Source organism: Scomber japonicus, chromosome 2 (genome assembly GCF_027409825.1).
Source record: "Scomber japonicus isolate fScoJap1 chromosome 2, fScoJap1.pri, whole genome shotgun sequence".
Classification (NCBI taxonomy): Eukaryota; Metazoa; Chordata; class Actinopteri; order Scombriformes; family Scombridae; genus Scomber; species Scomber japonicus.
In genome coordinates, this window is record NC_070579.1 from 26,411,858 (window position 1) to 26,439,454 (window position 27,597).

A 27,597-nucleotide genomic window follows, 5' to 3' on the forward strand; every position below is an offset into this window, starting at 1 on the left:
TACTACATAATTTTATTTAGTTGTATTGTTTGTATCACCTTTGCAGTTACTGGAGATATAGTCCTTTCTTCCTGATCATTTATTATTGAGGTAAAATAGTAAATATCATACTATCAAAGTCAAATTTGACATCTGATACTATTCCATAGTCACATAAGCACAAGATGTCCAGTGGCACTATCTTCTGTTGACACTGGTGTCTAGGCTCTGTATAATCTCCCTATATGCATCATGTCAGCCTACTGAGAGCTGACACTAAATATAATTCCTCTGATATGTAACCTAGTATGTGAGCAGTCAGCTGTTTTTCACAGGTATAGTACACAAAACATTTTTCCCATCATGTTTGTTACATGTACAGTAACTACTCCAGTGCATCAGGGACCATCTGCTTATACTATCAAAAAGATGAAACAGACAAAACCTGTGATCTCTTATTGAGTTCATGTATTGAATTTATATCCACTCCCTTTGGAGTGGACAGAGGTGGGAATGGAGTGCTGTAGCGTGCATCTATAGTAGTGCAAATGCAGTGTATAGTAAGTCTTTAGTGCCTGTAGACTGGCTTAACGCTTTTTCATTGGATTTCTGAGAAAGCAGAAGGTTGCCAGTTCAGGAACGCTCAATACCTTCCCACACCTCAAGTATGCTCTCCCCCTCTTCCTCTGTCTTTCTCTCTCTCAGTGTGTGTGTGTGTGTGTATACTCTAAAGCAGCTCACTCTATCACTCACTTATCTTCACATGTCGCTGGCATCGCTCAACACCCAAATCCTCAATCACAGGTGTTGAGAATATAAGCAAACAATTGGAAGGTATTTACTACCGGCTTATCAAATAGTCATCTGATGCTATTGGTGCGACCATAGAGGGAAAAAAATGAAGGTTTTCCTAGTGACTCAAATAATAGAATAGCATCATAATATAAACTAAAATTAGTGTGAACATTTGCCCTGTATTGTATAACACCCTGTCAGAGATACCATTTTTGTGGCTTTCGTGACCATATTTCAAGAGTATCTCAGTGTATTTCTCTTTGCCATTTACAACAGTTGCTGTATTAACTTCGTGGTGACAATCCCTCATTGATTTTGTCTGTTTATCCCTCTTAATCCCATCAATATCGTATCTCATTCAGGGTATTCCAACTAAGACAGGCGGTTTAGCAGCCATTTCATGAAGTCTTAATGCACTGGCATAGTGCCTTCCTCTCCAGGTCAAAGGTCAGTTTGGACTGTCACCACTTGTGCCACCATTGTAGTGTGACTGACAGGACCACATTGAGAGATTTCTAGGTCTCTGTTGGCTGAGGTTTAGCCGAGCAAGGCTGGCATTCACTCTGTCCCTGCGGGGACACTGGGTGCGTCGTATGTCGATAAACAAAGTGTGTAACTGTGTGTATGCCTGACTGTGGGCAGGGATGTGTGCATGTGCGTGTGTGTGCTGTGCTGTGCACTGTACTGTCTGGCAGTGCTCCAATGCTCAGGGCTAATGGAGTGCTAATGTCCCTGGTGTGCCCTTGTTTACTGAATAGCTAAATACAGGAGGAAAAGAGGAGAGCCTTTACCTACTTAAACATGACACAGCCTGCAATTTTGAATCACTGTTTCCACATCACTTCCTGAGTTTGCTCTCTTTATGGCTTCGTGCCACTAACAATCCTCTCAGGCTGTGATATGCTGCTTGATCTTGAGCACCTGTAATTTGCTCTATTGATGTTCACCTGTTGCTTTAAATAAAGCATCTGTTTTCCTAAGCACTGTAGAAACCAAACTGAATATGAATGAATACTCAGTGTAGATAAAAGGCAGTGTATTCATTTAGCTGTTGATACAAGGCAAATTTAATGAAATCCATCACTAATAAATAAGCTACCTAGCAGCTCTTTACGTTTTTCGGTGTGCTGAGACCATTCTGCTTTATTTGAATTATTGCAATAATTCAAAAGCTTTCACACAAATTCTATAGTTCTCTAGTAGTGTTTTTAGAGGTAAATTAACATTTTCTTATTTTCCTCAGTGTCTGAAGGCAAAAACATGATACCCATGGACCCCAATGGCCTGTCTGATCCATATGTCAAGCTCAAGCTCATACCAGATCCCAAAAATGAGACCAAGCAGAAGACCAAAACCATCCGCTCTAGCCTCAACCCTGTGTGGAATGAAAGCTTTAACTTGTGAGTAAATGAGCTGATGTAATCTACAGACTATGTTATACAATGGATATTTTACAATGTGACATGATTATTAATGTGATGTCTGTAGTAGAAAAACGTCGTAGTAGTACTGTCATATGTTCTATTGCTAAAATAATGCTACTCTAATACTTATGCTTCCACCTCTACTGGTGCTGTTGCTGTAACTAAAACTACAACACCTGTAATAATAATTTTCTACTGCACTGATTTACAGCCATTACAGTTTTACATTTGTTTTGTTTGTTTGTTTTTTGTATTTTTTGTAGATTGTTTGCTTTCCGACTAAAATCTGACCATAGAACTTAGCATAACCATTATGTGTACCTGTGTGTTGTACAGCAAGCTCAGGCCTACAGATAAGGACCGCAGGCTGTCAGTGGAGGTGTGGGACTGGGACCGGACAACCAGGAACGACTTCATGGGAGCCCTTTCTTTTGGCGTGTCAGAGCTCATAAAGGCTCCAGTCTGTGGCTGGTAATGCTCACTTTATTCAGGATCAAATGATGTCATTGGTTTTTACGTATTGTTGGATATTACACAGTATGATTTTAACTATAGACTGAAATTGTCAAGTTAACCTGTTAATTTTTTTAAAAATGATGTCAGTGGTACTGTCAGGTAATTTACATACATTTTCCAATTCAATTGGAGATGACCACATTAGTCACATACACACATAGCAATAACACCCTCAGATAGCAATAGAAACTAATAGTATCAACAGTTTAATGTTGTCCATGTGCACCTAATAAACTACAATAAATCACAGCTTACATCAAACACAGGAACCTCTGAGGCAAACAGTCAGCTAGGTTTGGGATTTTGTTGTGGGCAACAATTTATGCTGTATTGATTGATGGCCACTTGAAGCTGCAGCCAGTAGGTTTGTCCCAAAGGAGCAAGAGATATCCATTTTTCATATGTCCAACTTTTTTGTGTGTCTGCTCTGAGATGTGTGTCACAATTTGTGCTAAAAGTAAAGATGGTTCCAAATACACCAAAGGCAAAGAGACCATTGGTTTAGTATGAGCTGTTTCCAGGCCCAGTAGATTAAGATCAGTTATAAGAGTAGACTTGTCATAGGAGAAGGGAAGGCAGACAAACTAATATAGCAACATTTGCTTTTCTGTCTGTCCTTATGTGTCCATCTGGATTTTCATTGTTTGTCTCCCTCCATCTCCCTTGTCTTTCTGTCTCTCCCTTTTCAGGTATAAATTACTTTGCCAGGAGGAGGGGGAGTACTACAATGTCCCCATCTCAGAGGAGGATGATGGGAATGAAGAACTGAGGCAGAAATTTGAGGTGAGAATTGTAACTGCCAGTGCAAGTTATTGCCAGCTTGATGTTTGTTGACTTTGACTTATTGAATTGTCTTGTCTAGAGTGTGTACAACACAGAGTCTGGACAATATCACCATAATGTCTACAGTTTCTCAGTGCTTATTATTTTGTTCGACTTTCTTTTAGCTCAGTGGAAATGCTTTTATTTCCCTGGTCACAATTGGCTGTCTAAGAGACTTTTCTGCTGTGTAACATGATCATATGCTCTTCTATAATGTCAGTGTGGCATCTGCTGTTTTCAAAACCCTTCTCAGCTCATGGTTACTTTGCGCTGGAGAGTTCACTTCTACTATAAACCTGTGTGTTGTGTCGACATGATCAATATAAAATAGTTTTTTCATAATGATCATTAGCACCTTTCCAATAAGTATGTAAATAGAATGAATAGAATTTGAATGACCAGTATCAGTGTCTAAAACAAAATTTAAATAACAAACTCTTTTCTCTTTAACACCACCCAAACACACACACACACACACACACACACACACACACACACACACACACACACACACATACACACACACACACACACACACACACACACACACACACACACACACACACACACACATACATGCATTCACATAGTGTTCAGCACTACTTTTAGACACAACTGTGTGTTCTTTTCTGTCATCCAATTTATTGTGTTGTTGTGTCTGGCCTGCTGAGATTGTCTGCCTGTGGCCTTCTCATTGTCTGTCATATTGTTGAACCTCTCAGCAGGAGCCCAGGTCTCTGTATGAGTCTTTTTAAGGTTATTTTTCATGACATTTGTGCTACAAGTAGAGAATTGTGGGAAAAAATGATGATGATTGAAAATCCAAGATGTGTGAAAGGTCACAGCTGGAATTGAATCCCAACACTAATTTGCAGAGGGTTTATGTTTTTTGGTAATTTTTATAATAAAAATATTTTTTGTGACACCCTCTTCATTTGTGTCCTGTACTGTTGCTATGCTATGCATTCAAAGCAGAATTTAAACAGTTTTTGTTTTGTGCATAAATGAAAATAATGCAAAAAGATGTACATACAAATATATGTGTTTTACCACCTTAAACAAACCTTTTTGCAGCTATACAAAACATGTTTGCCCTGCAGGAGCTGTCAGATAGCCTTGTGCAACACTTTTTCAACTTAACAAAAAAGCAGTGATCACATGACAACAGGTCATTTTGGCTCTTCATACAGAAGGTGAGGTTCATGTAAGGATGAAGGAAGACTGAGAAATGAGGTGAAAAAAAAGAGTCTAATCTCCTATCACCTGTCTGCATGTGGTTGTCATGGTAACAAGTCAGCAAGACTTACTGTACAAATATGCACCACTTTTCAATGTTTTTGCATCTTGAGGTCCCAAAATCGTTCGTCCACTTGACTTAATTGTACCTCTATCTGTAACTCTCTGGCCTGGAGAATACTTCTGTGTCTCCTTTTTTCCTCTTCATAAACCCCTCTGTGGTTCTCTTCCTTTTTTCCCTTAGCTTCCTGCTCCCTCCTGTGTGCTTGGTGAGACTTATTGTACAAATGCTTCTTCATCCCGTGTCACGTTATCATATTTAATGCAAGAGTTTCTCTCTTCCTCTCTCCCCTTATTGCCCCTGCTCTCAGGACTGCCAAATTAACTTTAATCTAAAGGTAGCCCTCTCCTCTCCTCTCCTTTCCTTTCCTCTCCTCTCCTCTCCTCTCCTCTCCTCTCCTCTCCTCTCCTCTCCTCTCCTCTCCTCTCCTCTCTTCTCCTCTCCTCTCCTCTCCTCTCTTCTCTTCTCTTCTCTTCTCTTCTCTTCTCTTCTCTTCTCTTCTCTTCTCTTCTCTTCTCTTCTCTTCTCTTCTCTTCTCTTCTCTTCTCTTCTCTTCTCTTCTCTTCTCTTCTCTTCTCCTCTCCTCTCCTCTCCATTCTTGTTTTGTTGTGGTGACATGTTCCTTCACTTCTCCTCATGTACCTGGTTCCATGCTACTGCAAATAGATCCAATTTACTAACAATTTGTTCTGGATGTGGGGTTGGTATAGAAATTGACATAAATATATACAGGTAAACTGACATTCCTCCAATGAATCAAGGTCGTCCCTGCTCCCTTTTGTACCATAAAGGACTGTGGAAATTACAGCACAAATCAAGAAAAGGGGAATTAAATGTAATTTCTTCAAATTATGTAAAACCTTTAGTACAGAAAACTTCTTTGTCTTCACTGCTTCCTCCGAATCTATCAGAGGATTGTTAGTAAATCCTGATGCCGTACTGCTCACAGCTCATACTGTAGCTTCATTTGTCTGCATGTATGTCTTTCTAGTCTGTATGTCTGTATATGTCTTGTCTGTGGATCACCCTGCCTGTCTATGTCTTGTGTACTTACATCATCAATACAGGTGTACCCTGGAAGTACAGCACGTGGCCTTTCATCACTCTCATCTTAGAACCTGCATAAGCTTTATCTGTCATATGTTCTACTTCCTCTACCTGCCGGCATCTCTTCGTAAGGTCTAATCAGTCTTCATATTCAGGTGTTACTAATACAATAATAATGGACTGCAAAAATGTTGCACCCTCGCAGAGGTCATGTGTGACCACTAGATGTCAGCAGTGAACTGAAATATATTGTGAGACCTTTTGCCAGCATAAAGCATAATGAGAAATTGTGTGTGTGTGTGTGTGTGTGTGTGTGTGTGTGTGTGTGTGTGTGTGTGTGGCAAATTCACAAGGCCTTCATTAGTGTTGTTACATAGTAACACAAGTCATTTATTTCACCCAAATATTGTTGCCCCGATTCTTCTTTATTAAAGGTTTGATTTTTACTCATTAGCAGTTATTTTTTAACCTGTGGTTGTTCTGTTTCTGTTTCTTGTTTTTTTTTTTTGTTTTTGTTTTTTTTTTACATCTTCATGGTGATATTCAACTAGTTATTTTTAGCATGTAAAATGTTGAAGGGCACTTATGGTTTTAAAAGAGGTCAGGTCATTTATATTGGCTCTTTGTTCTTTATGTGATTTTGCCACACTGAGAATTTGTACTTAACAGCAGATAATTGCAACTGCCAAAACTGTTAACATACTGTATAAAATGACATTTTAACTACCTGTGGATTGAAACCAACGATCACTGGTTCAAAGGCTGACGCTTAAGCTTTATAGTTATGATTTGATTACTGCATCTTAATTGATATTCTTTGTGTTTGTCTGTGTGTATGAGGTAGACTCAGTGTTTTGGCCCTCAACTATCTTCGCATTTAAGTGTCTTGGTTTAGTCAGCTGTTTTGGCTCACACCTATACCCAAGTGTACTAAGTGCATTGGCCATTTTGGCTTCCTTCTCCTTGCGGTTTCAGGACCAAGCACCTAAGGAACACTCTGATAAGGTGCGTCTGAGATAAAGGACGTAAGGCTTCTGCTCACCTGGTTCGGCCAGGCTCTTTTCAATAAAAGCTCAAGCTTACAGGTGTGCTGTGATCTGGTGTGGTCTGCTCTGCTTTGTGTTTCTCTGCTGCTCTCCCAGATTAAGAGCAGACTGTGGTAGATGCCATTAACAAAACTAAAGCTGCTTAGTATTGTTTGTCACAAGTTGTTTTTGCCAGTCGTTATTCAGATTAGTTTGACATGAACTGAATTAAGGTTTAGATTAATGCTAAAGTGATTCCTGAAGGTGAAACATGACCCAATGTTTTAATGCTGTAATGGGTCTACATTTACCACAAATTGTCATCCCAATAAAAAAAAAAGAAAAAAAAAGATATAGAAAAGATATTTGGTTTAGCATTGCCAAATCAGTCCACTTTGATGTTCTAGTGATATAAAGATGATTATAAAGTGACCTTTTTATTGTCCTTGCTAAAACTGGTCTACTTGCTCTGTGTAGGCTCTGTGTAGGCTGTGGATATAGATTCACCTGCAATATCAGTTCAGCATGAGTTTGGATCTGTGTTTGGCATTGGCTGAGTTTGAAAACTGGACATGGCGGTCATGGTTGTGTTTTTGTGCAGACAGACATTTATGTATGGAACTGTAAATTATTAAAGTATTTCGCTATTTTTTGGTATTCAGACTGCTACAGAGGTGAATGACATGGGCACTGTAGTTTTCTAGGAGCTCCCTGAAGCATCTTGCTATACTGGGAGAATAAGCATGACTTTGGCATGAAGGAAAGTGTGTAGAAGGTTATCTCTCCGCCCCCCCCCCCATCCCCCTCACACACACACATACAGTTTTCAAAATACATTTTAGAAATACAAATAAATAAAAGTCATGTTGTGCTTGTTATGCAAGTGCATTTTTAGATGATGTGAAGTTACCTTGCAAAGCAGCTGGATTTGTGACATCACACAATCATATGAGAATCCATCTTGTCAGGCTTCAGTTTATGCGCTTGTGTCAAAACCACCAGTCTTTCAGACCAATCAATGCCTTATGATGTTTCACACATGATGTCATGATGTTGTGATTTCAGCTAGGTCAGTGATAGCTGGTGATAGACAGATGGTTCATCCAATCACCTGACAAGTTCTTTTGTTTTTTTTAAGTGCCTTTTCCAAACAGTTTCCAAGGACGACCTCTCAGATGGTTGTTTGTGTAAAAAAAACAAACATCAGGTGCATCATATTAATATACAATAGACACCAGACAAAAGTGTCAAAGTTGTCAAACTCTGGGATTACCCCCTTGCATTATATTCAGAATAAACAATATAACAGTGACATTTATACTTTTAAACGACTATAGTCTAATGACATGCCGCACACTAATTGTTGTTAATAGTTTTAAGCATGAAGATTATTTTTATCTTAATTTAAGAAACTTTATATAAAAAAATCATAGATAGTATGCAAACGTTTTATTCTCAGCATTCCCTCTTTAAGCCTTCAAGACCAACCAGTAATGAGGTTTCCTTTGATTAATTTAAATGATAATCAATTATTTATATGTTATACGATAGTCTATTATTAGATGATAGTTCTTAATTTGACAAGAAACTAAATGAAATATTATATAAAAATTTGTTTTTTTGCTTTTTTGGTTTACTTCAAAAAAATGTATCCGTTTATATCACATCTGCTCCACAATGACTCATTTCACCCCATTTATTTTGAATCCTCCTACCAGTGTATTGTTTCTGTGAGTGGGTAAGTGAGCACATGAGCAGTGTGAGTGAGTTGAGTCATCCAACTACAGGAAGACTCCACCACAAAGAAGCTTCGACTAAATGTATTTCATGCATGTAATAACTTTTCAAGCAAGGTCTGCATATAAGAAATAGGAGCTAGGTATCTTGTCTCAACTAAACAGTGTGCAGATTTACATAGTGTGTGCTTGTGTGTGTGTGTTACTGTAATCAAACTGAATTTTAAGATGTGTGTTTCTTACACACTTCATCCTTTGTCCCCTGAATGCAGAAAGCCAAACTAGGCCCAGCTAAGAAGGTGATCAGCGAGGCTGATGGTAGCGAGTCCAGCCAGCTACCATCCAGCAGCAGCTTGGACCAGGTCAAACTCGGTGACTTCTCTTTCCTGGCTGTACTGGGGAAAGGCAGCTTTGGCAAGGTAGGTTTGAATCTTTTTTAATATGCTCCTGCTAAAAAAACAAAGTGCATAGTGTCACTGGCAACATAGAAAGCATAAAACCGATGGCACAAGAAAAACTATGGTATATCGTAAATAGAAATGACCTTTTCCTACCTTTATCATTCCCTCTGTCTGTCTCTGTGAAGGTCATGCTGGCAGAGATGAGGGACACTGAAGAGCTGTATGCAATAAAGATCCTGAAGAAGGATGTAGTGATCCAGGATGATGATGTAGAATGTACTATGGTGGAAAAGAGAGTCCTGGCCCAACAGGAAAAGCCGCCCTTCCTGACACAGCTGCACTCGTGCTTCCAGACTGTGGTAGGTAAAAAATGCTCCTGGACACACATCAGGGCAAGTCACTTCAGGTCAGGTCAAATTAATTCATGAAGGAGCTTTTAGCTAAACAGCTTAGTCATAAAGGGTTGTAGAGGACAGTAGAGGACGTTTATGACGAGTACAATTACAAAAAGAAAAGGAGAAACAAACAAAACCCAATTAGAAGGCTGACGTTTGTGTGTGTGTGTGTGCGCGTGTGTTTACAACAGCATGTGCCTGTATTTGCACGTGTATCAACTTTGAGTCATGCCAAAACCAGACCATATGACCTGAGAGCACATACTAAGACATGTAGCTATTTGAACACATTCAGTTCCTTGCTTACTATAGTTAGTAAATGAAAAGGTTTGATAAAACTGTAATATGCTGTTTTTTAATAATTCTATGCCACCCAATGTAGATGTACAGAAAGGCAGATGTGTGGTTTTATGCCCTATCTCAGCCCTTGGTTTGAGCTGGATGGCAAATTAATGTCTATTCGCGGTTAGAGTTCTCAGAAAAGCCAAGCTGAACTATAGCAGATTAGAGCAGTAACACCAGTGGCTGACGGACAAAATATAGGAAGAGACGCACCTTGGCAGCTTCATACTATATTCATGAATATACACACATGTTCAGTCTCCCACATTAAAAAGGGACTACGTAATTGTCACATGTTCTCTAGCTTTCTCTAGTCTGTCTTTGCAGAGGTTTTTATTATGTACAAAATCTTGCACAGATAGCATTTTCCTAGAAATAGCAATACAGATGTTTGACAGGTTTGTCTGGCATGACATTACTGCAGTTCAAATGTTTGCTCATCTCAAATGTTTGCTTTCATTTTTTTGTATTCTGTTGGTTTCCCCATCAAATGGATTTGGCCCAATAATAGCATTTAATTCTATTTTTGTGATGATATAGATCTTGGATTTTCACATCTTTTTTGTTTGTATGGTTATGGGAACAAGTTGGAAATTCCAAGTTATCTGTATTCCTGTGAAAATTTCTCAAATTATAAATCATGAGACAAACAATGAACTAAGGGAGCAGATTTGAGATTTAAGACATCATCAAAGTTTACTTTTGAGCAAGTGAGAAAGGCAGTTTGAACCAATTGCTCAAGTTGCAGGACACATGAGGATGTTTTCAAACAGGCTCAGTTTTTTAATGCACAAAACTTATTAGCAGTTTAAAAGTAAAAAAGCATGTTCAAATGACAGCTTGGCAAAATAATGTATAAATGTATAAAAATCATCCCTAAGATACTACAGTATGTGGACATCGGATGAACATCAAATGTGCAAAGTTTAGCTCATGATGTATGTTAAGCTTAAATATTGAAGACTCATTTAAACTACAAAGTTTTTGGAGGATTTTTTTCCCCGTTTTGTTTTCTGTTTTTCACATTTTGCATTTGTTTGGCAAAAATTACTGGTCAGCATCTATTACGATGAAATATAGTTGAAGCATCTTTTGTGACACTTTATGGAGTCAAAAAATCTTTGTGTTAGAGACAAGTGACTACAGATATATTCAGTGTGGGAGGTACAAAAAAGAGAGAGAAGGAAGCACAAAAGGTTCAGAGAGAAGGTGTAGCATGCATTTTATTCAAAGGACTGTCATTGTAGTGCAGCGAGGGTCAGGGCCTTCACAAGTCCAGGGTTGGATCTGCTTTGTCATGGGTAGTGACACTTGGCTAAACCTGGTAGGAGGTCAGCCTTGCTGTCAGCACAGGTCTGTTGCTCTACAGTCTGAGAAGGCTGGCTTTTGTTTTGCTTGTAAGGGACCATCAAACACAACTTGACCAGGGTCAGGCCAAACTTGTCATAAGGGACCAGCACAAGTAGTCAAGGAGAATATTTCCTGACAGATGTCTGAGTTGAGGTTTTTTTCCATGAGCGCTTTGTTGTGTGCTTTTTAGGTCACCTTGTCATGGAAAGTGTAGCAGGAACGATGAAACAACTCAGACAGCAAGGTTAGGGGAGGCTGCAGGGAGGCTTTGATGGTTAATAAAGATGTAGAAATGTTTTGTAATTTCACAGTTTCAACTTTGCGGGGGTTTTTTTTTACCCCCGCCTATTCATAACTACTTCTAACTCTCTCTCCATGTCCACAGGATCGCCTGTACTTTGTCATGGAGTATGTGAATGGTGGAGACCTCATGTACCATATCCAGCAAGTGGGCAAGTTCAAGGAACCTCAGGCAGTGTAAGTCATGGCATCTTTTTCACAGCTGGCATTGCAATCAATCAATCAATCAACCTACTGTATAGAAAATAATTTTCTACTGTTAAATAGACATTACATTTTAATTTACTTCCAAAATTCTTTCTATGCATGTTTCATTATTACAGCATAATTGATGTATGAAGTATGTATTGTCAGTTAAGCAGCAGTTACAGCAGTGACATGGCCATGTGACATTTCTCTCATGAATTTTTGGATGGTTAAGTTTCCTTGTGTTTTAAGTCTGTGTTGTTGTTATTGCAGGTTCTATGCAGCAGAGATCGCTGCTGGTCTCTTCTTCCTGCACAGTAAAGGAATCATCTACAGGTGAATATTAACTAGTTTGCACACTTACTGTAATACAACAGGTACAGAGCATCCTGTTCCTCAAATACAGAGGCTGCATTTCAATTAATTATTAGAAATGTTGTGACATATGAATGTTAGCTAAAACCATGAATTAATTTGTCATCCTGTAATGAATATAGTTAAGAATATAGAATCATCCGTGTTTATTAGTGCTTCTAACACTCCTTTAACACTCTGCTGCAGCAGCATGGGGTTAGTTTGGACTAAATAATATAAGAGTTTGGGTATATGCATTAACAGTAAAATTCAGCTGCTGAAAATAACAAAAAAAAAGGCAACCAGCTTCAAGGATGTTTTGAATGTCTGTCATCTTCCTCAGGGATCTGAAGTTGGACAATGTAATGCTGGACTGTGAGGGACACATTAAGATTGCTGATTTTGGCATGTGCAAAGAGAACATGTTAGAAGGAGTGACCACACGCACCTTCTGCGGCACTCCAGACTACATCGCCCCAGAGGTAAGACTCAACATGGAGAGATGTGGGCTTGTACATGTTTTGATGCATTAGGTCACTTCTGTCACTGTCTGGTTTTGAGCCTGTGTCACCCTTGTGCTCCAGATTAAGGTCACAGCCTCAGGACAGATACACACACACAGATGGGCTCACACACACATACACGCACAATGTGACGTAAGCATTCCAGTCACACGCACACCCAGTGTGTCCGATGGCAAGTCCAAACTTAACCTAAACATACCTGCACAAGCTGCGGTCTCTGTATGTCCTGATGGATATTTCTCATCAGCAAACTTCATCTGTTCATTTGACAATACTGTTTCAATCAGTATCTGCAATGATAATTTCATTCAAAATATAATCGAATAAGCCAAGTTGTCCTCGTATATGTTCAGTTTGTGTTTGCCCTTGCTGGCTGACCATATCATATAGTGATCTTTGAAAGTGGCACACATTTTAATGTTTTGTTTCAGGCAATCATAACACAGCCATGACTGCATTTTCCATGTCCTTCGCACAACTGTTAAAAATGTTGGTCCAAGGACAATTAAATAGCAGTCAAAGACAAACATTAATACATTTATTTACCATTTCAATTACAATTGTTTATAGTATTTCTCTGACTTTTCATCAGTTAGACTGGGTCCAGCCCCAGTGAGTCTGGGCATTATTATTGGCATGACATTTGGATAGGATATAGTAAGACCAAGATGACTGACTGGTTGGTAAAAAGGGCCACTGACAATTAGAAATAGTCTGATCATTTCCAATATATGAGGCCTGTTTTAGTTGCATCGCTAATTTTTTACTTTTTATGATTTTATATGTTTTCATACGAAATATGCAAAACCTCGACTTAACTTAATAAGCCGATCAAGACTTAATGTTGTTTTAACAACAGCTGGACAAACCTAATTAAAATGTTGTGAAAAATGAATAAATTATGATTTCAATCATGAAGTATCAGATAAAAGAATACATAAATAAGACCAAGAATATACCCAAGCAAGCATTTGGTGCTAAATATTGTAACCTGACATTATGCAATACCCAGAGGTCATGAAAAGCTGATGTGACAGCAAACTAAAGGTTTCAATTTTGTAAGCCCTCAGAAATATAAATACTCTGAGAAAGCAAACAACATGTCATTTAGCTTTCAAATCTTTAAAGCGCAAAAGATGATTTTAGCTTGTTAGTGTTAGCGTTAGGCTTTCTGCATTGTTGTGATTGGCTTAAGCTTTTTTGGGCAAATAATGACACAGATAAAACATCTCAAAGAAAAGCAGTGCCATCTCAAATGAAACAACAAAAACGCTGCTTGCGATTCACTGACTTGGGAATCCAGGCTTTATAGTCATAATTCAGTTTAGTGCCTGTTAATTTTTATGTCAGTGTACTTTTACCAAATAAAGCAACGGGAAAGGCCTGATGCTGCAGCTTGCAGCAGCTCATATATACTGATTTAGTTTGTCCAACTCTCTGGCCATTATTTCTATTTAATGGTGGGTCGGGTTATTGATTGTCTCTAAAACCCCCTCTGACAGACTGTGAGGTTAATTCCACCCCATGGACGCAGGGTGAACATGCTGTGACCGTTCAGAGTCAGACTGACACTAATGCGCCAGCCAGGGATGACATGGCAGGGGGTGGGAGCAGCTACTGTTTCCACTCCACTGTGAGCTAGCACACATATAATGTCACACACTGTATGCTACTTCACACATACATGATGTCACACAGTCATATGCATGACAGCGTTATTTGCACACAATTCTGCCTCCGTCAAAATATATGCTTACATACTTTCAATGTGAAACAGGAGACCAAACATATAAACTTCATGAATGTGCGCACACACACTCAAAACACTCCCAAGTGGAGGCTGACCTTAAAATAGGCTCACAGTGATGACATTTTCAGAGATAATCGAGGGAAAGTGCTCCATAAATTGTTTGTGACAGAATTATGAACTACTAATAATCCCACTAGATTAATCTGATTTAACATTTTCAATACCTGCTTCATTTGTTAAATGTGAGTGACATGCTTAAAGCATCTGCTTTTATTGAATGTGGTTTGAGCAGACATGTAAATAGTATCTAGTATTCTAATCATCCTAAGCTACATTGAGGTGTGACGTGGTTTTGTTTGCTATTAATTTTTGATGTCAGTAAACTGAAACTATTCAGCTTGAAGTTGTATGCTAATGATTGATTTCTCAAAGAACCCAAGAGAGACTTTCATGTCAATCAGGACGTTGTTCAGCTCCTCTTCAACTTTCCCAAAATCGTTGGTGCATCTCTGACTTTTAAACAAGGCTCTACATGTTTGACTTTTGAAAATCCTAATTTAAGCCCTCCAATGTTCTGATGTGTTTATGTGAGCTACTACACTGAGGTCTGAAAGATAGATGTATTGGTGGGTTTGTGCGTGTCTGGATCTCAGTATGTGTGAGATAGCTGTGAGATGAGAAATATTTTCACACTTCTCTTTCTCTCCCACACACCTGCCCACATGCTCATAAGTGAGGGAGTATGTTTCTATGTAGCAGTGGGTCCCCTGTTGTCAGCACACATGTGACAGAATGCAATTGCATTCCTGCTGCTAGTTGCCACACACACGCACACACATGCACACAGTTTTCGCTGTGTTTACCCTGACCTATATAGCCAGATAGTCAGTCATTGGTAGCTCCTGTCTGGAAGGAATGCTCACACTAATGTGAATTTACACCTCAGTGACTTTGACACAGAGAGAAAGAGATAGGGAGGAACAGAGCCAACAGAGAAAGAAAACAGAGGAGACATGAGGTATTAACTGTGAGGAAAAGAGCAGAAGGGGCAAGAGGGGCTGGACACTGAAGGAAAGGAGCGAAAGAAAGCTGGAAGTGACATAAGAAATAGCGGCCCACTGATGACTCTATGTGGCATTTCAGGAGACTATCTGAGGATATTGAGCTGTCTGACACAGGCCATTTCCCACTATGCCCTACTTGGTCCCCACCGCTGTGTGGCATTGGGAGGCATGGGTGTCCACATCCCTGCTCACTCGTCTGTGGGCTAAAACAGCAGTTGGACTGTTTGTAGTGTAACAAAGATGTAGTACAAATTTAGCCTATGAAGAAATCACACTTTTTAGATACCAATTTAAGTGTTAGCTGGTGTTCCTCCTGAAAATGATCATGTCTATACAGCATAGACAGAACTTGTTAGTCTAGTCTATAAACGAAACATCTCATAACTTTGACCATTTTGACATCTTGACCATGCAGGTTCAGAGTAGTTCAAAATGTAGCTAGGTACTGTTATTCCATTTTTGTTGCTGGATAATGAGGCTGTTTTTTTATTTCTCAAAAAGTTTGAGGACCAGGAATAGCTCCCCTGAATCATCATGGAGTTTTCAGTTGCAACTGTTTACCAATGAGCTTTCAAAGCAGTGTCTTCAGATCAGAGCTATTAGTAGTCTCACAAAATCCCTTCAGATGTGTTTGGAAAAGTGGGAGGTGAAAATGAGTTGAAGGTGGGGGTTGGGAGGAGTGAAAAGAGAAAGTGAGGAGGAAGCAGCAAATGAGATAGAGCACAGGAAATGACAGATACACAGGAAACAAGTGTCCTGCATTTCTCTGACAGATAGTGATAAGAGAAATGCTTTATTAATCATCTTTTATTTTACATGCTTTACTACTCAGCTTGATAATATTTGTGTAGTGTCGTCTCTGCCCCAAGGCTAAAAATTCTAATTTGTATCTCTGAGGCAGTTCATTTATACGCTATACTGCATTTTTGGAGGAGTACAAAGTATTCTACCTATAGGGGTTACTTCTAATGCATACAGTATCATTAGCGGATATGAGTATGCTACTGGTAGTAGAATTACAATGAATGCAAATAAATGTGTCACACTTTCACTGATAATACATTATTGCATCGCCACGGTTGTTCAGTTTTATATTGGCATTTTATCATGACATTAGCCCATATATGAAATTATCATTTAATCTACCTTTAGTTTGTACATACCAAAACATACTGTTATGTTATTTACATTATCTGACCTCAAGAGTTGTCATCTTGATAACACCTGGTCTCCATTTTTCTGCTCTGGCATAAAATGATTTGAACTGCATGAACATTGCAGAACAGCTTGATTTCCTTGATGATGTGTAAAAAGGTGCTGTTCATCTCCTGTGCTACTCTCAGTGTAGGATGCTCATGTAAACCCCAAGGCTGCTCATTAATATAATCAGTGAATGAAACCAACCACAGCATGTGCATACAGCACTGAGAAATGCTTTCAAAAACAGACCACTAAAGCATGGCCTGATGGACACTGTATCTGCTCAAAAGCACACACTATCCTCAGAGGGATCTGATGACAACAGAAAGGCAGATATTCATATAGCACCCTGTAACAGTGTTGTCATGAGGACGGTGTTGTGTGATGTAGTCTTCAAAACCACACTGCCTTGATTTTCATCTGTTGGAGGATAAGGGTTATAGGAGTCAAGATTAGTGCTTGTGTGTGTTTGCATAGGCATGCGTGTGGGTTTGCACGTGTGTGTATGTGTGTATATGTGTGTAGTGAAGAGAGTAGCCTTGAATAGCTAGCAGTCTGATCCAGAACTGTCATGTAGCATTAGCCCTAATGGGAGAGAGATGTCTGCAGCACTGCCCATGCCCACACAAACACATAGACACACACTAACACAGACTGTTCAAACCACAAGCACAGGTACACAAATAAACAGACACATCTAGATATTCAGGCACATAAAACATATTTTGATCGCAATAGAGCAAATGTATTCGGAATCATTAATAGATTATATGGAAAGTCTCATGTAGACAAAGAAAATCTCTCTCTTTCCATCTCTCTGTCCCACCTTCTGTTACTGGCACACACACACACAGTGTGGTGCAGTGAATCAGCAGAGCTCTACTGGCCAGAGGCTTACATATTATTAAGTAAAAAAATAAAACAGGATGAGAGCAAGGAATGTCAGGCACAGGTCACACTTGTCTATTTCCTTCACTTGAAACCTCGCAGAAGCAGAGAGCTCTTGATATATTTATAAGCCTTATGCATGCAGCAAAACAAATATACATCTCTGTACATAATAAATAAGTGCATAACTGAAGATCTAGACGCAACATGCTGGTACAAAGCACAAAGGTCACCATGCCTGAAACTACAAATGTCCGCTCTTGTTATTGTAGACAGGCGATGGGTGACAAGGGCAGCGAGTCACAGCAGCGTCACATTAGCGCAGCACTCTGCAGAATGGCCTGAAACCGATTTTAACACTTGCTTTTTGCCTGAACTCTAATTGTCCTCTTTGCCTTTTTTCCTCCCTTCTTTACCTTTAGGGAAAATGATAGCATGTTAGCAGGTGTTTCGTCATGAACAAAATTATTATACAAATTGACGTTTTGAACTGTTACTGAACAAAGGGGATCACCAAGGTTAGTACAATCTGTCCTGTGGGGTTAACAAATGTCCCCAGATTTCAATTCAAGGCTTTTAACTCTAAACCAATAATGTTAACCTTCTTGTGGCTTTAGATGAAACTCAGGGATCGATTAACTGGGAGACATTAAGGTCAGAACTAAATTTTGTGTCAATCCATAGAGTATATAATAAAGATATTTCACTTTGACCTGCTGGTGGTGCTAGAGGAGAAGTAAGTGGTTCATCTAAATCATAGGGATTCATTTCTGAGGACCATGAAAACCTTCCAAACGTTTTTTAGATTTTAGTCAAAAGTTATTTTTTTGATCCATTTGTGTATTTCGAGACTCTCCTCCCAAGTAAAAAAACACAGCAGCCTTGCATAAAATGCCCCAATCACCTGAAAACAACAGAGATAAACAATATAGTTATATTTCAGTGATAGTTATGACGACCCGGAGCAGTGGTACATTTTGGATTATGTCAGTATACTGTATGACAACAAACTTCCTCATATGGAGGAGGCATGGTAGATGGAGGTTATTACCCAACCGCAAGTTGGCAGAGTTTTCCAAAGTGTGACTACGACCATCCCCTAAGGACGCCTAACTTTAAGAAAGTGGCAATTTTACCACACACCACATTTCTCTAAGCCTAACAAAAAGATCATTTTAAATCAAACCATGATCTTTTCCTAAACCTGATTAGACCTTAACCATAGTGTTGTCACTTCATAAAACATCATTATTGCCAGTAGGATTAGGGTTAGGGTTAGGCCAGGAGCCAGATTAGAAAATGCTCCCATGCGTTGTATTGGTCAAAAGATGTTGTTCTGGACAAAATATGTTTTTGGTTGGTGAACTTTTTGGGTTTTTTTTCAGTATGTGGTTGGAATATTTTCTTTTACATATTCAGTAATAAAAACTTCTAGGGTCTGATTTACTAAGATCCCAAATAAAGGGTACTACATTTCTTTTACAGTGCAATAGATTGCATTTAGTTTGTGTGCGTTTTGTCTATCTAGTTAAGAATAACAGTTTTTTTAATGGAGAGTTTGGACGAGCAGAAAGCTGCAAGCGTAAAATGAAATGTGATCAGGTTCTAGTGGTTAACAAACAAAGAGGTTAACAAATATAAAAAACAAAAACAAATATTACCAGAAAAACCCACATATATTTGTCACATATATTTGTGACAAAGTCAGTGCTGTTAGTAACACCAACAATAATCCACTCCTAAAATATATACACAGGTCCTATGCGTATTCTGTCATTGTGCCTCCGTCTCCTCCTCTCCACAGTAACAGTAGTCATCTGTGCGCAGTGCACAGCCAGTTAATACCTATCCTTCAAACATATTATTTATAGGCGCAGTTTCCGTCACCAGGTTTGGTAAATCACAATGCGTGTGCTAATTAACCTATTTACATTTTCTCCTCCCTGTATTTTGCACACTGGAAAAAAAAGACCCATATTACATATTCATTATGGCAAACGTACTCAATGGACTCAGTGCATATTATTTTGCACAGTTGAAAGACACAAGCCTCAGTGCGCTGCGTTAGTAGATCAGCTTGCACATGGTTTGCAGGTGATGGCAAGTTTGCACACATTTTTACAGACGCAAACCTTTAGTAAATCAGGCCCGTAGTGTCTAAATCATAAGGAAAGAAAATGCGTTATCTCATTGTATTGTTTTAGTGGCATCTGACTCTCTTTCTTCCATACTGTCAGCTCTCTCTCTGCCTCTTTCTGTCTCTTTTCTTCTCTGTTTTCATTCTCATGACACAAAGCAACATGGGGCTGCAGATCTCCTTGTTATATTGACCTGATGTGTCTACATGCTTTCCATTCTTAAATTCCTCATTACACACAATTTCGCTAGAAAGCCCATGAGGTCAATTCTCAGTGACACAGCGTAACAAATATGTAATGTTACACTAGGTCCTCATTGACTCGCTGTCTAGCATTGGCCTAGTTCACCCATGGTAAAACAGTTTTCTCTTAGCAGATCAGTAGAGTATTAAGCAGCCTGTCTGTCCTCATTATGGATGTAGCATGTCTGTGCTGCTTAAAGATGTTGTTTTAGCATATTGTTGTATTGTGCAGTGTCTGATCTGCATCTGATATATTTGTTTTCTCAGGTAGATTGTTTTGCTGTCAGTGTGCATAAAGACAAATCCCTTCTCATTCATATTGAAATATTTCACTAGTGGCACGGCAAATCTTACGTAAAAACAAATCTTAAGACTGCGTACCTGAATATGTTGGCAGCTGTCAGGTTGGACTGAAGGTCGGCATGATTCCTGCAGGAAGCGGGATTTTAACAGGCATACCCAGGGATTTCACCCAAGGGTTTTCCTCACCACGGAATTGTTGGTCCACAAGCTAATTAAAAACACAGAGGTAAAATAAAGGAAAGGGGCTTCTCCTTTCCCTATCCTTCTGCATTTTTACTAAACAGCTGAGAAAAGCTAAGGATTAAGGATTACCACTTTTCACCTTCTTGAAGGGGCACGTTCGATTTCACACAAAGGATGTGGAGCCTTAAACACATCTTCTCATGTGTTTGTCTTTTTGACAGTGGGCTATCACTTAGGGTCATGGTCTTGTTCTCGTTCTGTTTAATCTGTTTGAGTGGAAACTATTCTTTGTAATCCCTTTAGAGATAAACAACATTACACAGCAGGAAGGAGTGAAATCTGTAGTTTGAAAATGCTTGAACTAAATCATGAAAAGGTCATGGAAAATTTATAGAAGTTTCCATCAGAGATGCACTTGGTGAAGCTGCAAATTTTCTACATATGAATATCTTATACCCCATATGGCGAATTTCTACAAGGTGTTGAGCTTTCTATCTTTACCTTGATCAGTAACTTTCATCGCCTCCACTTCTCCTTCGGTGTCTCCAAGCTGTGCAGCCAGCTGCTAATTGAGACTTTCACTGGACTCCAGTGTAGTCTAGACTCAAATTCTGACAGTTTAAAGGAACATAGAAACTAATTCCTGATCTTAAGAGCTCTGTCTTGAGTCTTATAGAGTCTGATCTTGGCTGGTGTTAAACCTTTCAATTTGGTAATGACACAATTGTGAATGTTGGTAATGCATTAATAACTGCTCATGGGTTTGTCACTTTCTAATAAGCAATGTAGTCTGCAGCGATAACAGTTAATAAGTCATTAATACATGTGTTTTACTTCATCAAGTATATTTGTATTGTTATGTTAATGAATGGATTTAGGTGCAAGTAAGTGGTCAAATGCAAAAAGTCCAACCATTCGATTTTATGAAACAGTGACGTATCACAACCTTGCAACCTAAATGTTTTTTATTAGTTTTATAACTTATATATATAGTGGTAATAAATGATTTATTAACCATTAACGGAGCCTCTACTTAAAGCTTATAAATGCTGTATAAATGTACATAATCATGTGGTGACGATGGGATGAGATTAGAGTAGCTGAGGTTAGAAAAAAATCTACTTTACTAGGCATTCATCTTTTTATTTTTTTGTATCACCTTTGCTTTCCTTATGTAGTTGTTCCACCTGTGTGTTTTGTCCCTCTAAATCACTGGCATTCCATTTGTTCTCCAGTTCTGCTCAGCGAGGAGGGGAGAAAGATTAGAATAAATTACACAACAAAACATAAAACAAACAAATAAAAAATCTATAACATACTGAGATGTAGTGATGCATACAAGTTGTGAGGATTAGGGGATAGATGGGAAATAGCATTAAATTGCAGCATCTTGGTTGCTAAAGCGTTTATTGTATAAGTATTATTAGTATTAGTAAGTATTAGTAAGAATTATTGCAAGGATTTGATTTTATACTATTATTAAGAATAATCACACTAATGCATTAATCTCTGATTTGTGTTAGTTTACCTTTAATTTCCATCTGTGATTCTGCCACCAGGGTTTTTTGCGTCTGAGCCTGAACATTGCTGGCATTCAGTCTGGCCTGCAGATCTGGTCATGGATTAATAAAACATTAAATGATTAATCACACAGATAATTCCATCAAAAAGCCATCACATATTAATTTTTGAAAAGCAAAAAAGGCATCCTTCTAACTATTATTCACATATATTTTTTACATACTGACATACATAATCATGCAGTATGAATGTTGTTTACCTTCATCAGGAGTCTGCAGGGCCTTCACTTCTGCCTTTGCATCTCTGAACTTATTTCTCAACTCTGTCTGTCTGGTGTTCAGCTCTATTTAGTAAAAAATGAGGGAATAAATACTGCACGACTTCCACCATTCAGTCAAATATAAATCATGAAGTGAAATTAGATGAGCTGAGATGAGAAGAAAGCTGCTTTGCTTTGCTCATTAATAATTGACTTGTTTGATGTATTACCTTTACTTTCTTTCTGGAGTTGCTCCACTCACTGGCGTTCAATCTGGCCTCCAGTTCTGCTCAGTGAAGATGAGAAAAAGATGATTACGGAGTAAATAAATGGAAATAAAACAATTTTAAAAAGTTCATTAAGACACTGTTTCTACAGCCAAGCTAATGTCTCAGTGAGGCTGCACTTAAGTTAAATACCATTGGCAATGCTAACATGGTCACAATGGCAATGCTAACATGATGATGTTGAGCAGGTACAATGTTGTTAGTATTTACTATATTATTTTAGTTTTACTTTTCTGATCAGCACCAAACAACAACAGTTAACTTGATGATAGCAGTAGATAAAAAGTTTAGGGATCACCAAAGTTATGACAGCTCAACCTGTGGAGTACACGAGTGTCCTAGCTCAGCCTCTTATTGGCACTAGAGGAAATATTAGGGGTCAGGAATATTCATCCTCAAGGATCATGAATCCATAGAATTATGCTGCTCGGGTGACTGAAATAATTGACCAATAGCAAATTGAATTGTAACTGCACACACAGGTTGGGGCCATTGTGGAAGCATTTTAGAGTAAAGAGTCAACTCAGTCATCAACATAGTTCCCTTACTGCCTTTATCTTATCAGTTACTCCTGTTTTGATTATAAGGATTGTGACGATTTTGGGTCTGTGTGTAGCTTGGAGTGAGAGGGACTCACGTGGACACGTGTATGGGATTTCACAAATGCTCGTCGTTTATTCATACACAAACTTAAAACACTCCAACCTTACCAAGCCCGGTTGTACAGCTACTATATCTTCATACATGAACAAAAATAGTTACCACACGGACTTATTATCGTCACTTGAGTTAAGAGATAGAGAAGGAAGCAGGAACTCGCATATACACAATCCGACCAGCGTAGTGCGCGCTCTCAACTAGCTCAATAACCAATAGACACTGCTTGATGACATCACTGTTGAGCGACACACGTTAAAGGCACATTTCATATATTCGACTGTTACATATTCCCCCCTGGTAAGACAAAGGCTGTCCCCAGCCGTACGCACCGAGATACAGTCTGGACTAAGTATACTTGTCATACATGACAATGCAACTAAGCTGTCTGGACCAGAGTGAGATACAGTGAATCATTTAGATAACTGGCATACATGTCAGTACCAAGTAAAATGAAAGGCCACAGTTAGTCAAAAACTAAACTCAGGTTTTAAAGACAAGTACCTTATGAAATTCCCTTATTTAAATTTTCTTTTAAAGAACATAGTAATAAAATTAACCCATTAATGTCTCATGAAATAAGACAACTGCTTTTGTTGAGCAGAATACTGCAAAACCCTAACCACAGAAGGGCGGCATTTAACACTTTAACAACTGTTTAACAATCACATGAACACAAAAACTGAGTTTACTTAAAGTCAAATCTGGCAGTATGAAAAGGATTGGTCCACCTGTTGTCTGACCATCCTGAGGTTACTCTGGGGTTTTGTCTGGGCCTCAGGCTGTAGTGACTAGAAAAGCCAGGGCCGGTCGGTGGTGGGTCAAGATCAGTGTTCATTTCAGTCTCAATCAGTTCATCAGTCACAATCATGTCGTCAGTCACAATCATGTCATCAGTCTCCTGAGCAGAGTGCTGAGCAGGATGGCTGGAGCCAGGTTCAGAATCATGGACATGTCCGACAGCAGGCTCGAGAGTGTTCTCTGACGATTCAGGGAGTTGTCCATCAGGATGAGTATGCCTCTTGCGTTTATTGGCTGAAGCTGTGGCCCAGGTATGAAACGGCTGCAGGTTGACCACATGAAAAACTCCAGCTTCTTCTCCAGTGTCTGCTTTAGTGAGGCTGTAATTCACATCTGAGAGTCTCCGGGAGATGCGGTACGGGCCAGCAAACAGAGGGGCCAGTTTAGCTGTGAAGTTAGTCAATGCATCTGACCTTGGGTGGGTTTTCACTCTGACAAGATCTCCAATGTCGAAGGAGACCTGACGGCGACGTAGGTCATAATAACGTTTCTGACGATCGTGACTCTCAGAGAGCACTGCACGAGCATGATCATGTGCTTCCTGCAGTGAGGCTTTTAAGCATTCAGGGTAGGGGACACCGGGGTCATCCATTCCCTCTTGTGTGGGCTGGGTGACGATGTCAAGTGGAGTCTCCAGCTCCCGTCCGTACAACATCATGGCGGGGCTGAGGCCTGTGCTCTCGTGAGGCGCCGTGCGCAGTGCAAAACAGATCTGAGGGATGAATTTGTCCCATGATGTGTGTTTATCTCCCACGTATGCGCGAATGGCAGTTTTCAAAGTACGGTTGACACGTTCAGTTGCATTTGTCTGCGGGTGATAAGCCGTAGTTAGTCTGTGCTCAGTCCCTAACGTTGACACAACATGTTCAAAGAGGTCGCTAACAAATGGTGTCCCTCTGTCTGATATGAGGTATGATGGAGCACCATGGCGGGCAAAGATGTCAGTGATGAACCTATTAGCTGCGACCTGAGCATTTGCTTCTCTCACTGCGCTCACCTCAATCCATTTAGAAAAATAGTCCACAAAGACAAGGATGTAAGCGTTACCACTTGGTGTGCGAGGAAGCGGGCCAACATAGTCCACACCGGTGTATTCCCAGGGCCTTTGAGGGTGAATGGGGACCATTAGACCAGCAGGCTTCCTTTGACATGGCTTAGTGGTTTGACAAACAGCACAGGAGACAACATAGTTCTTGACATCAGAGGCCATGTTGGGCCAGAAGAATCTGAGGCGTAGGCGTGCCAGGGTTTTAGCAATCCCTAAATGACCGGCTGTAGGGTGATCATGGTAGTACTTCAGTAGACAACCTCGGGTGGCTGTAGGAGCATAAAGCTTCATCTGTTTTAGTGGATGTAGGCCACATCTTGTTTTGGGGTCTTGAAAGTAGAGGAGCCCATCCTGGACTGCATACTGTGGAGACTCATGGCTGCCGTCTGCATCGTGACTGCTATCCTCCAAGTGACGGAGCAGCTCACCAGTCACTGGGTCCTCCAACTGCAGCGCTCGCACTTGTGGGCGGTCTGTTAGCACCACTGGGGGAAGCGAGCGGAGGTCCAGACCCCCTATCACAGCATATGCAGGTAAGAGATCCATGGGAGAGTCAACTGCAGGGAGAGGGTTTCGGGACAGAGCGTCAGGCACTTTGTTACGCTCACCAGGCTTGTGGACTATGGTGAAGTCGAAGTCCTGAAGGCGGAGAGACCAACGGGCTAGCCTGCCAGAAGGATTTGGACGAGACATCAGCCACCTGAGACTGCTATGGTCTGTAAATATTGTCACATGGAGGCCCTCGACGTACGGCCTGAAGTGCTCCAAAGCCCATATGACGGCCAAACACTCCTTCTCCGGAGTTGAATATGGTTTCTCAGACTTGTGCACAGCCCGGCTGGCATATGCTACAGCTACATCTCTGCCTTCATCGTCTCTCTGCATAAGAGCTGCTCCAAGGCCTGCGTCACACGCGTCTGCGTGAATAAAGAAAGGCCGAGAGAAATCAGGGAACCGAAGGACAGGTGCTGAGGTTATGCTGTTTTTAAGAAGATCCATGGCTTTTTGGCAGTCGCTGTTCCAGTTGAATGAGGCGTCTTTCTTTGTGAGGGTAAAAAGTGGTTCTGCATGTTTAGCATAGTTCTGCACAAAGCGACGGTAATAACCCGTCAGGCCAAGAAACTGACGCACCTGCTTCACAGTGGATGGCACCTCGAACTCTGTCACAGCTCTCACTTTGTCGGGGTCAGGGTGTATGCCTGATGGAGTGACACGGTAGCCGAGGAAAGTCAGGTCGCTGAGGCAGAACTGGCACTTGCTGAGCTTTAGGGTGAGGCCGGCCGATCTCAGCCTAGCAAAGACCTCATCCAGGTCTGACAGATGTTGTTCGAAGGTGGGCGAGGCTACAACAATGTCGTCGAGATAGACAGCACAGGATTTGTATATGAGGCCGGAGAGGACTGAGTTCATGAGTCTCTGAAAAGTGGCTGGCGCATTACAAAGACCGAAGGGGAGGACTTTGAATTGGAACAGCCCACAGTGTGTGATGAATGCAGTCTTTGGTCTGGACTCCTCGGCGACAGCCACCTGCCAATAACCTCGAACGAGGTCCAGAGTGGTGATAAATTTTCCCCTGGACAGGAAGTCAAGGGACTCATCAACTCGAGGAAGAGGATAGGAGTCTTTCACAGTTAGTTGATTGAGGCCTCGAAAGTCAACACAGAAGCGGGGGTCACGAGGGGGCCTGTTGACAATGACCACTGGGGCGGCCCAGGGCCCTGATGCTGGCTCGACGATGTCATCCTGGAGCATTTTTTCAATCTGCTCCTCAATTATCTGTTTTTTGACAGGAGATGTGCGATAAGGGGGAAGGTTGACCGGTTTTGCATCTTCAGTTACAATGACATGCTCAGTCAGGGAGGTGCGGCCAAGATTACCACTGAACAGGTCGCTGTAATCATCAATCAGCTTTAACAGTTCTGTTTTTTTCATCTTCTGCTAAGTTTGCCTGCTCCACCTTGTCATGGAGGGCAGATGGTGAATCGGTGAGAGGCATCATGGTTCCCCCTTCCAGGTAAGTTGCATCTAGACTGTCCTCCTCAAGTTCATCAAAGTAGGGGGGTTCATCGTCCATGAGCACAGTTCTAGTGGGTACATGTATGACGATCGACGCACGTTTCATAAAGTCCATCCCCATAACTAAGGGTGAAGAGAGGTCAGGGATGATGGCAAACTTCTGATAGAAACGTTTACCTCTAAACCCGATAGTCAACCACGTGGTTCCTGATGGGGTGCAGGGCACACTGTTAGCGAGTCTGACAGGTGGGCCTGACCATGAGGTGGCTGGGGATCGAATATGAGCACTTTCAGGGACAAAGCTCGCCCTCACGGCAGACAGTGTGGCACCTGTGTCAAATGTGGCCTCTATTGCTGTGCCCCTAAAGTTCACCTTTGCTTTGAGTGGGGTATTCCATGATGACTCTGAAGTCTCATCTTCTACATGACCCAATTCATGCTGATTGTGGGGGGTGGATGAAACAGGGGGAGGCGGAATTAGTGACCGGGGGGAGGGTTGCCTCTGCGAAATGTCCTCCCCCCTGGGAAGTTTCCCTGCTTCCTACTGAAGGGCCCTGCCTGTGTCACAGCATTTTCATTACCTGCCCTCGCCATATCAGTGTTGGGACATTGGTCAGTAGGCGGGGCTGACGATGATTCAGGGGCGGGTCCATAAGAATGCTGGGGACCCCTGGAGGCTGTAGAGCAGTTAGGGCAGGTGCGGGACGTGAAACCTGGCATGGAGCATTTAAAACAATAAGTCTCTCT

General features: G+C 40.6%; 1 protein-coding gene across 1 annotated transcript in view; it reads left to right on the forward strand.

The window, feature by feature from the left end:
* LOC128372880 (protein kinase C alpha type-like) overlaps nucleotides 1-27,597 on the forward strand; it is a 156,589-nt gene that overhangs the window by 102,818 nt on the left and 26,174 nt on the right. Inside the window, exons 6-13 of the mRNA XM_053333081.1 lie at nucleotides 2,018-2,174; nucleotides 2,535-2,669; nucleotides 3,404-3,497; nucleotides 8,914-9,060; nucleotides 9,228-9,401; nucleotides 11,515-11,606; nucleotides 11,889-11,951; nucleotides 12,313-12,451. Coding sequence (XP_053189056.1) covers nucleotides 2,018-2,174; nucleotides 2,535-2,669; nucleotides 3,404-3,497; nucleotides 8,914-9,060; nucleotides 9,228-9,401; nucleotides 11,515-11,606; nucleotides 11,889-11,951; nucleotides 12,313-12,451 — 1,001 coding nt within the window. The remainder of the gene's footprint in view (nucleotides 1-2,017; nucleotides 2,175-2,534; nucleotides 2,670-3,403; nucleotides 3,498-8,913; nucleotides 9,061-9,227; nucleotides 9,402-11,514; nucleotides 11,607-11,888; nucleotides 11,952-12,312; nucleotides 12,452-27,597) is intronic.